General features: G+C 37.8%; 1 protein-coding gene across 1 annotated transcript; it reads left to right on the top strand.

Moving 5' to 3' along the window:
- The first annotated feature begins 1,740 nt into the window (after positions 1-1,740).
- On the top strand, positions 1,741-5,211 carry LOC106952300 (putative transmembrane protein INAFM2). The gene has a single exon (XM_015040327.1). The coding sequence runs from the start codon at positions 2,299-2,301 to the stop codon at positions 2,860-2,862; it is 564 nt and encodes a 187-aa protein (XP_014895813.1). The 5' UTR covers positions 1,741-2,298; the 3' UTR covers positions 2,863-5,211.
- The last annotated feature ends 6,565 nt before the right edge of the window (positions 5,212-11,776 follow it).

Here is an 11,776-nt window from a genome sequence, read left to right as displayed (position 1 = left end):
TATAATATTTAAAAAATTTTTTTTTTATAAATATATATATATATATATATCTATATATATATATATATATATATATATATATATATATATATTCCCTTTTTCAAGTAATTTGCAGACCAGCTTTAACCTCAGACATATGTATTTAAATATGTGTATTTAAATTACACATAAAAGTAAAATTATTAATGAATAGATCCCAGTGTGATTAGCACTGAATTTAATTTGTGTTCATAGTTCTCACTTAGAGTTTTAAATAACAAAGTATAAAGTTTTACAACTTTATACCTTATAAAGTATAACTTTCATGTAGCAAAATATACATACGTCTCTTTTTGTTTTTTTCTTTTTTAATAAATGAAAACACCAATTTGTCTATGAACATTAATAACATTTAATAATGTTATTATTAAATAATACTCCATGGAGATGGCACTTTTTCCAACTCCATAGAAAAAGTGCTAATGCTGTCATCTGTCACCTCACTAGTGAGAGAGACCGTGTCTGAAACCATTTCAGCTGAGTGAAACTCTAAATAAATTTTGTGACAGCAGCTGAGATAAGTGGAGAGATGGTTTTCATGTAGTTTGAGTGAACTGACCCTTAAATAAATAATCCCAAGAGACACTTTTCCTCAAGAAAGACATGTTTTCTTCAAGTTTCTTTATTTAGGATATATGTTTTGAAGATATGCATTGATGACATTATTCTTTTTAAACTCCTCACTTACTTTGATTGTTATTTTGCTTCAAACTTCAATATTTATCACTTAACAGATTTTTTTATTTTTTATTTTTATTTTTTTGTCAAATTATTCCTCAACAACCATCTAGCGTCATTTCCCTGATTTATTTCTCCACGCTGGGTGCTGGAGGCTGGTTTCTGTTTTAACAAAGGATCCCCAGGTATTTGGATACCATTCAAATTTAGCTCCTGGCTGTGCAATAGCCAGTGCAAACAGTGTGTCAGAACAGGGACCACAGAAGGGACATTTAGGGAACCACAGCAGGGTCAGTTTATCCTAACAAGATCAAATGTACATGCTCCCTTGTCCCTCCTGATACCGCCAATGAAACAAGGTAGTGAACACTATCACCTCCTCCAATGTGCTGTCACTTTAACCTGAATGTTGGCTCATGTTTGTAATTGCTCAGCTGAAATGCAGAGAAATCACTTTGCATTTTCTACCTTGTGAAAGGATGCACTTAAGGACAAGATATGTTTTGCTGGTCAAACTGCTGCGAAAGGGAAAGACGTTCACCAAAGTATACAAGTTATATGAAACCAGGTAATACATCAGGAATAAAACTAGGGACCTATATGGCTGTGGTCATTTAATTTGTTTCACAAAGATGCACTACTTTATCTGACACTACAGCCAACCCAAGGCAATAGCAAACTAAGTCAGTGTAAACCATGAAGGTCTACCATAAATGTTTACTTTTTAACACAAAACAGGGATCTAATATTTTATATTTATTCATGTGATTTAATAAAGATAACTATTTATTGTTAAAAGAAATACAGTTGAGATTTCAAGGAATTGATAAGTTTACTTCATAAAACTGCAGATAATAATAGTAGTGTAACATTTAGACCTACATTATATAACTCCTCCACTAAAATGAATAAATCGGTATTTTATTTTTATTTTATTTATTTTTTGACACTGTAGGCATCCTATCCACTTGGGTGCGCGCATCTAAAACTCTTGAAAGACCGGTCAGCTAATCCGCAACATCCTGGTCTCCATGCATTGTCCTGATGTAAAGGTGATGATAGATGATGGGGGTTTTTTTCCCCCCCCCCCCCCTTCCCTTCCTCTTGGGGGTGCCGCACAGCTGCTACTTCTTTAAGAGACACCGCCCGCCCCCTCGCCTGTATTTTTAGCTGAGCCAGCTTCTTCATTTGCTGGATAAGTCAGGCATATCTCTGAGTGTGGACTGGAAGGACTTCATCGTTTTTTAATGCATGACATCAGTTCGCATCCTGTGGATTCGCAGTGGGCCCATGCAGCCAGATGTTCCCTTGGAGTGTCTATTTTTTCAGATGCTGAAACGCGCAGTCACCCTGTGGATGCTTGATGTGCGTTATGAAACGCAACGCTGCACCGGGTGCCTAAAATGAGGCGAGATCAAACAAATTAAAGGGGAAATCTATTCATCTACAATCCAAATATTGCTGCAGCGCAGAATCCTGCTCCTCGGCCCGCTGATTCCTCTTTTCCTTGGACTAGGGGATCAGGAGAAAACCTTCAAGACGGAGGGGGTAGTGGAGCATCGAGGGAAAAGCAGGGGCAACATGAGAGAGCGGGACTTCATGCCCAACATGGAGAGAGGCAAACCTGCCACTTACACGGGGGACAAAAAGGCTAAAATGGCTGCTAAGACTAACAAGAAGTGGGTGAGACTTGCCACTGTTTTTGCATATGTGTTGTCGGTGTCCTTAGCAGCCATTATCCTGGCTATTTACTACAGTCTGATCTGGAAACCGACCAGCGCATCCTCCTCATCTGGGAAGCCTGTGGTGCCTGAAGGGGTCTCCCCCACCGCGAACATCTCAGCAGTTTCTCCAAACAGCAGCGTCTCAGAGTGGAACTCTACACAGACAGTGGTGGTGACTGATATGGCTGTGAACCAAACCAGGCTGGCCGCGACCCCGCGCAATTATGCGGAAAGGGGGTTCGTCTACTCGCGCGGCGCAGCGGGGACAGAGAGTGCGCACGCGGAAAACCTGAACGCATCTTCCCACGGTGACACGCACACGAGCGTCCCTCTCACCCCGGAGGAGGAGAGCGACGCGGTGACCGAAAACAGCGGCCCCGAGCAGGCGGCCGCGGACGGAGCCACTGTCCCTCCGACTTAAAGCCGGAGCTGAGAGGAGACTGATCGGGCCGCCCATTATAACCCATCACTGCACCCTCTCTTATTTAAAAACGTAAAGTTTTACATTCTCAAAGCCGCAGGTCGGATTAACACAAAGGTCTTCTTGCTGGAGAGCTCACTTTGCAGAGCCCCCGGATGGATGCTGAACTGCACATACTAACTCATAACCTTGATTTCATGCCTGAGAACAGAGGACCGCTATTTTCCTCAAAGATCACTTTCCCCTGTACTATGCTTTCCTTTTTGTTTTAAGACATCTCTATGCCTTAAATCCACTTTTGAAGCCAATTACCTGACCGAAAGTGCGGGCAAAACTGGTAAAAATGTTTCCAAATTATATAGAACGATGGCCAGAATTATGTCTTTGGTTTTGTAGGACATTCTGTTATACTGAGCTGTAATCTATCAATTTAAATCATTATTACAAGGCCAGCATTTGCTTGTGGGGTCCATTTAGGTTACAAAATGGGCCACAAATTGGATTGCCTGAAGATTTCACCATAGACATAGGCTGGTGTTAGATTCTGGTTTATGAATGCTACCGTTTTTGCTGTATTTATATTTACATTGGTCCAGTTGACGGAACCTTGATCAATTCAGTATTGCAGTGATGAAATTCTTTGTTTTTCCTCCCTGGGTGTTTCTTTCTACCAATTTTTAATTCTTAGTCTAAGTTCAGACCATGCCTGGAATAAAAATGTGAAGCAAAATGCAATTTCACTCTTGTCTAAATTATGTCTATGTGCACCCTGAATTTAATTTGTTACTTTAAATTTAATACATATACTATAGGCAAAAATATTGAACTTAAATTCAGTTGTACATTTCAAGAGCCTGAATATATGCTTTTTGATGTTCTTCCATTTATATTGTAAAATAACAAGCTGGTTTTAGCTGGTTAATTAGTCAACCTACAGCTGTCTGAGTAGCCTGCCTGCACTTAGGTGCTTTACAGACATTCAGGTTAGAGGATGTTAGGTGTCATTTTAAAACAGTGACAAGTGGTGCACCTTTAGTTTAGTTTCCACACCATGACCAGTTGTGTCTTTTGTGTCTGGGACTATTCTGAACAGTTAAATTTGTCTTTCTTGTAACCATGAGGGAAGTGTAGCAGCCATCTTTGAGCCAGCTGAATCAGCAGTGCACAGCAGCAAAACCTGGGGTAGGACCACCAGAGGTCAAACTTAAAAAAGAAAAATGCTGTAATCTGTTACATGTAATCAAATTAAGTTTGTCAAACTTACTTTATTTACGTTTGCTTTACATGACATCTTAATAAACTTATATTTACTTGGATAAGCCTAATTTGACTACTTGTAACAATTTTTTTTTTAAGTTGGATCACATTTTATTTTTTCTCTGTATACAGCCAGAGATCACACTGGTCATTCTGGAAACAATTTCAGATGTCATTAAAAATAATTTAAATATATTAATGCTATCTATTTTTGTGCTTTTCAAGCCATAACTATTTAAAGTTCCATACCTACATATCAGTAACCAGCCTATGTCTATGAATTGTAAAATTAGGCAAAAAAAAAAAAATGGGAAGCATATGGGTAGTAGATGTACTGCATAATTTGGTTGGGCCATTCAGTATCCAGCCACCCTGAACAAACTTTATATGGAGCCATTATTCACATCTTGGCTGGGTACTTAATTTTTTTTTACATACAGCCTATAAACTGTGCTTTCTTTGATTAATCAATCTCTGGATTCTATCCCATTAGAAGAGCCTGCATTATTAAGTTATGCTCAGGTACAGTATGTGCATATAACTATGTAAATGTTATGTGTATTTGGTTCTGTACATATAAGACAGGCATACATATTTTGGCCTTGAACTTTTAGTGAAATATAGCAGATTTTTATTGAAAGTTACAGTATATATAATAGGCATAACTATATCCCACCATACAAATAAACATCTGTAGGAAATTATTAATTTCAATGGTTTTCTATTAATTATCTGTTATCATTCTGTACGCCGATGATATATTTGTTTATTTAGAGCATGTTTCTCGAAATGTGGCACAGGTACTACTGGTGGTACTTGTGCCTGTAGTAGTACTCAGAGGAACATATGGTATCAAATATTTACAAGGTAAATGTAATGTAAATGAGCTGTAATGTAGAGCTAATAAGCCCAAATTGCTAAAGAGATGAGATGTTCAAGCACATTGATCTGGATGCCTATTTAGATCACCTACTGGGAATACCGATGAAAACTAGCCTTTTGGTACATTTACATTTAAGTTTATATGTTTATTGATGTACGTTATCCCTTTTGAATACATGTATACAAATAAATATATATTAAAATAAATCATGGAAGAGGAGAGTATTTTGAGAACTCTGTTGTAGAAACAGAGGAAGGCGAACTGGGAAGAGGTGCCTTTGGCTGTCATGCTGCACTTCATTTTCTTCTCAAATTGTAGATTTGATGAGGAAAATAATATCAAATCCAACCTGACTGTGTCTGAAAAGCCGTAGGATTTGTGTTTTTTTTGCACTGCATGATCAGACTAGTTAGGAGAGTACTGGGAAAATCCTAAGACCTTTGAAGTTACTGCTGAGGTTGGGGCATCAAAAAAAAAAAATCTAAGGCATAATCTGGGTGCAAATATAACTGTGTATGTCAAAACCGTATAGTACAGCAATCTTTCTCTGCTTGTTGAGAAAAAAGAGGCATGAATAATAGTATGTCATATAAAAGATATGTCAGAAAACTTTATTTAACATTAAAATGGCAGTCGTTATTGTGCCATTAAAATATGGTGGATGTTTGTCAAAGGATTTGCAGCTTCCACCCTACATTTTATAAGTGTGACTGAAAAGTTTTCCTGGGCTTGCTCCAATTGACTTGGATTGTCTCCAGTTGATTTTTAACCAGGCCAATCAAGCGAACAGAAGGAGAAGTTGTGAATAATGATGTTGATTTTCTCCACTGTTTTTGAATTGTAGTCTGCCTGTAGCTTTAGCAATGGCAGTGGAGGAAGTGAACAATGCCATTCAGTCAGTGTTCGTCATACTTCAAAATATTATATTAACATTGATAGCCGCCTTGTTCGGCTTGGCACTTCTCGCTTAGCATTGGAGCATGTTTTTTTTACAGCACAGGTGATTTCCGGTCTCACTGGTGCATTACAAATGTCACGGGCAAAATGGAGGCAAATGGGTAAAATTTAAAATCTCAACACAGTCCACACCTCCAAGAAGCAATCGTTTCGCAACAGCAGAGAGCCTAGACTGTCTGTGTGAAGCAAATAGCGAAGGACAAGGGGTTGATTTTTACCAGGCTAGGTTGAAATAGGATTCAGCAGTGTTTATTTATTTACTGTAGATGGATTTTTCCTTTTTGGATGCTTTGTGGTGCAGTTAGTAAGATTGTTGCCTTGCAGAGGCAACAATCCTGGGTTTGAGTCCCAGTCTGAAGTCTTTCTGAATAAAATCGTACCCAGACATGTGTTCTCACTGGATAGCTCAGCTTGATCCCACAGTCAAGGTTAAGTTATCACTCCAAATTGAACTTAACCATGAGTGTGTCCATACATTTTTTTTTTTTGTTCTGCATGTGTTGCTCTGTGATGCCCTGGCAACTTGTCCAGGGTTTACCCTGGCTCTCACGTAAAACATCTCTGGAGATATGCTCCAAGCATGTATAGACAATAAATAGCTTTTTATTTGCTGACTTATGCATACAGTATTTTAACAAGAGCTACAACTAACTTTCATACAAGCACTCATGGATTAAAGGACAAAGTTGGAGTGCCTGGAGAGAACCTACTCATGCACTGGGAGAGCATTCAACCACCTTTGCTAGAACATAGACTTCAGGCTGGGATTCAATAACAACACTATCTTCACTATCTTTCTGAAAAGCAACCATGTCAGTGTGTAGCCACATGTTTTAATTCGTGAGAAAAGTTGATGAGACGGAAACCCTGAAAAATAAAGTGTATTTCTGGAGCCATCACAGCAATCTAAATACATGTCAGCCATATTGGATTTGAAAGTCAGTGTTGATGTGAAACATCCAACTTTTCTAGTATAAAGGCCTTCCTAAACTTTTTCTTTTTCAGTCAGGAGCTCTGATTTTTTTTTTTTTTTTTTTTTTACTACAAACATGCAAATGGGTAATAATGTGTTGATTTTCTTGTGTGATCTAACATCAATTTAAGCTGATGTTTGAGGAGTCTCTAAAGAATATGGTGGTAGTGTGACAACAATTAATCTAAACAAATAAAGCCAAAGCAGGTCCAAATAAATTTTATTTAATTTCACTTAACATCTTCCATGTTCTTTCAAACATGGTTAGAGAAATTTAAATGAACAGTGACTCAGTTCAGAGTGTATAACAATGAGTGCTGTTTCTTGTGAAGGCGTAGGTACAACAGAAGTAAGAGCAACGCCAGCACAGGGACCTCAGCTTACAGCCAGCCTTGTGATATTAAGTGTTTAATCAAATTTAAGGAGACTCTTTTGCACTGTTTATGCAGCTGTATGATCAGCAGGGTTCACATGTTTTCATCTCACAGACTGTGCCACAACTCCACTTCATAAAAAAAACACACACACACACACACACACATGTGACGAGCTACAAAGTGGAAACAACACCAACACCTGCTCTTCTCTCTTGGCAGAGTGTGAGGGAGGCGTATCGATTTGAGTTCTCTTGTCGTTGCTCAGTTCGGAGCAGAGAGGCACATTACACAATGCTGCTTGCTGCTATTTTGACTCCGCTCTGTCTTAAAGAGGGAATCGCTCGGATGAGAGGTTCGACTTCTGTGGTGTCAGTGACAGCCATTATTCACAACTGCGATCCAAATTAAATCATTTGATTTCCGCTGAGCAGCCAGCACCTCACTTTGATGTAAACAGTGAGGACAGGCCTTGTTGTGTCAGCGTGACAGATTTGCAGAATCAAAGCCAAGGTTGTGTGCTAAACAGGAGGTTCATTCATCAGAGGAGGCAGCAGGAAATAATTACAAGACCGACTGACTGGTGTCTATTTACGCTTTTGGTCCTAAAACATGCATAGCCAATGGGTCCTATGGCTTCTTTTGATGGAGGAGTTTATCTGTGCTTACGGTTATTGCTGGGAGCTGCATCTGAGTCAGAGCACACGGCGTATGACCTCATGGCTCTCAAACCTATTCGACCAAGCAGATGATTCAATTATCTGATGTCAACTCAGTCATATGTTCCAAAAGAGTCTAATATGAGATTTGTTTGAGTAGCAAAAGGAAGAAAATGGGTCACAACTATTCACGCAATCAACTAGAAGAAGCGTTTATTTATTGTAATGCAGTGTCTTGCAAAAATATTAACTTTTTGTCACAGTAAAACAACAAACTGCAATGCATTTAATTGGGACTTTAAGTGATAGGTCAATGTAAAGTAGTCCATGATTGTGGAGCAGGTTTAAAAGTGAAAATTCAAAATTCACAAAATGACTTAAGCTTTTACAGAATGAATGGAGAGTTTTAAATGTTCACGTCTTCAGATTCTCAATAGGAATCAGGTGTGGACTTTGGCTGGGCCATTCTGACTTTTGAATTTGTTTTGATGCAGACCATTTCATTTCTGTCTGTATAATAAGGGTTGTTGTCCTGCTGGAAGGTTGACTTCAACTCTAATCTGAAGTATTTTTCCGCCTCTAACAGCTTTTCATTAAAAACCTAGAACTCATATGCACAAGATATGATTCCTTGTGCATTCAACATATTAGCTAAAAGCTTCTTGATATTTTTGTACATGATCAGCTGAATAATGATGACGCATCTGAGAGATCTTTTTAGAGACTTTGATTCATTTTAAATTTTTAAGCTTATACTTTTCCACATAATTCTGTCATTGCCAGGAACATGGAATGGGGACAAAATAAGATGAAAACAAAATGTCTTATTCACAGTATAAAATGGTTGAGTTAAAGGACTTTCAATTTAGGTTGGTTTGTGCAAGAGACCAATCTAGAAAGCATGTGTCATAATACAGGAGACGTATTCAGGATACAGGAAAACTACTACTAATTGCAATTAAAAGATAAAAGCAAAGAATTTTGCACTATGAAGTAAAAATCTTAGTCTGTGTGAGTCATACACACTAGAAGGGTGAAATAAAGGAACAATCCAGTGGCATATCTTTAACTAACAAATGTGGACTAACAATCAAAACATAGCTGGGAAATGAAGGTTGGATCACCACTGCAATATTTCAGAATAACGAATTTTTAATAAAGAGTGCACTGAAGAAGAAACTGCTCATTTTTGCTTTGTATTTGTGTTTTGTCTTCCTGGCTTAAGGCATCACACGAGCCTTACCATCATATTACCGGCTGGTATTACAGAAAATCTGAAGGATGAATTTGTTTTAACAATAAAGCAAATAGAGAGTAAAATATGTACAGTTGATCTATTGTCTTATGTGATGTCACTGGAGACATTTGGATTCGGAAGCTTGTATCTCTCACGGAAGATTTTATCTTCACTAATTTATGACAGACAACAAAATACAAAAACACGACATCTTTATATAAAAATGTGTGTTTCTGTTGGTTACAAACTATTTTCTAAATTAAGTTGATTCTACTGAGGGGTCCAAATAGCAACTTTAAAACTTGATGAAATGCAACAGTATTCAGTCCTCAATTTCAATGCCTCAAATGTTTATGTACATTTTAAAATAAAAATAATTCCCAGAGAATAAAATAAATTCTAAATAAAAGGACAGTTCTTTTATCGGATTAATGGTACTGAAGCTAGCTGACCGTGGATCAGGTTGGAGGTGCAGGGACATTTTCTCAGTCTTCCTGTTTCTAGAAGAGGAAGAGAAAAGCAGGAAAAGGAGGCAGAGAAGACACAGTCATCCTGAGCAGAGCATCCGTAGAGGCGTGGTTGTTACATGGGGATGGATGACTCATGCACCAGTGGGGATGGATGACCTGTCAGGTTCTGTCAGGGTCGCAGTGCAAACCCAGGCCAGAACCCGCTTCCACATAACCTCCATTTATCAGCTCTAATAACAGACTTCAGCTCTTACCTCATTGTTCTAAATACCTGGCTGTTAAAATACATCACACACCCAAACAAGAAGCCAAGTCCGCCCTTTGTATTTCACTTCAAAGCGTCTTCTCTTTGCTGTCTCTAAAGACTGACAAACAGAAACACATTGCATCTGCACAGCAAACTAAAAAGCTGGCAGCAGTAGAATTTTTACTTTAACATAAGCATGCTCCATAAAATACTGCTTATTGAGCCGACTTTATTATTTAAAAGGCTTTTTTATATGGAAGGGTCATGATTTTGTGAAAGTGCTGAGAAGAAACAATGCCACAGATAAATCCTCAAAAACTGCTGTGCAGCTTCATTTATCAGCTTTGCAGTTTTTCCTTTATAGTTGTGCTCCTCCCTGTAACTCACAATAGTTTTATCTATTTCTGTAGCCAAAAATGAAGAAAAAAGTGAATGAGCATTAAAGAAGAAATGAGAGCACAGGAAAGAGTGGTGGAGAAGAGTACCAGTGGTTTGTTTGGAAAGCTAAACATAGACTTCAGTGGATTACAATGGCAACCTAAAAAGAAGCAGTAGCACACTCTTCAATTCCAATTTGAATTCATGTTATGAAGATTTATTTGATGTTTTATCTAATGGAGATTTTTTATTATTAATTCATGTTATAATCTCTGCTGTTCTGCCCAGCAATTGTACTCCAATGTGCACAGACATAATTGTTTCTCCCAGCAACTCTGTCACCACAATAACCTATTTGACATTAGCTAGCCATGTAAGGGTTGTGCAAGTCTAGTTATTTGAGATGATCAATCTGTAATTTACAGATTAAAGCTTAAAGTTTTGGTGTAATGAATTTGTCAAAAATGTTACTCGAAGCACATAATCTAATTATCTAAACTAATTATCATGATTTATCATGGCTAAACATGCTGCAGGACCATTTAGAGAGAGCCTTTACTGATGTAATGTGATACATGTATATCAGCAGACAGTTTGTGCTGACAGAGGATAAATAAGAAGCAAAACAGCCATAAAAGAAAGGATTTTTTAACTGATACATTTTATAATCACAAACCTCAAGGATCTGGCTTTCGACTCCCTGCTCAGGATATCTGTTGCTGCCATGGCACGAACTGTGCTGTGTCCCTTTTCCTCAAATTTAGGTGCTCATTCTGTTAAATCCAAGATTATTGGGTAAAAAGTGATTCGGACACAGAGGCTGGTTAGTGGCTCTTCAGATGTTTACTTCTACTGAACTCATCCATGCTTTCTGAGTGCTGTAGCACAAGTACTCACTCTGTCTTTTTTCTGTCTTGCCAAAAAGCGGTCACTCATCCATTTATCCATATATAATACTTACTTACTGTTTTTAAATAAAGCCACAAGAAGTCCTTCTAAAAATACATATTTCCTTTGAAAAGTAAAGAAAATGCTAATTCTGATATTTATATTTCATTTTCTCAACATTTATATGCTAGATGTCTAAAATATTTTGTCATTTGAAAACTGCTTTTGTGTATTAGATTATTAAAATCCTATGTTTCCATGAATATAAATATGTTTTTGTTTTCATTATTATCCATTTTTTCATCAACAGCTGCACAGCACCAGTACAAAGAGCAGACAGGGTTCTTTGTGACTTGCGATGGCAGACCTCTGCACTAACACTGCTTTAACGTAGTTGCAGTGGGACGAAACGAAAAACTCTTTTTTTGTCCTGGAAAACAAGATTATGAAGCTTCCACACTATGAAAAGCTGACATAATCCTACATTGCATTTCAAACCTCTACAACTGCCTACAAGACTAATCTCCATAGCAGCAACACCCCCATGCAGTAGGGTAATGTGTGAAAATCTTATCTTAGTTTAACATCAAA

Source organism: Poecilia latipinna, unplaced genomic scaffold (assembly GCF_001443285.1).
Source record: "Poecilia latipinna isolate Pla-1442-1.1 unplaced genomic scaffold, P_latipinna-1.0 Scaffold504, whole genome shotgun sequence".
Taxonomy (NCBI): Eukaryota; Metazoa; Chordata; class Actinopteri; order Cyprinodontiformes; family Poeciliidae; genus Poecilia; species Poecilia latipinna.
Note: the sequence above shows the minus strand (reverse complement) of the source record. Positions and strands in the feature narration are given on the sequence as shown.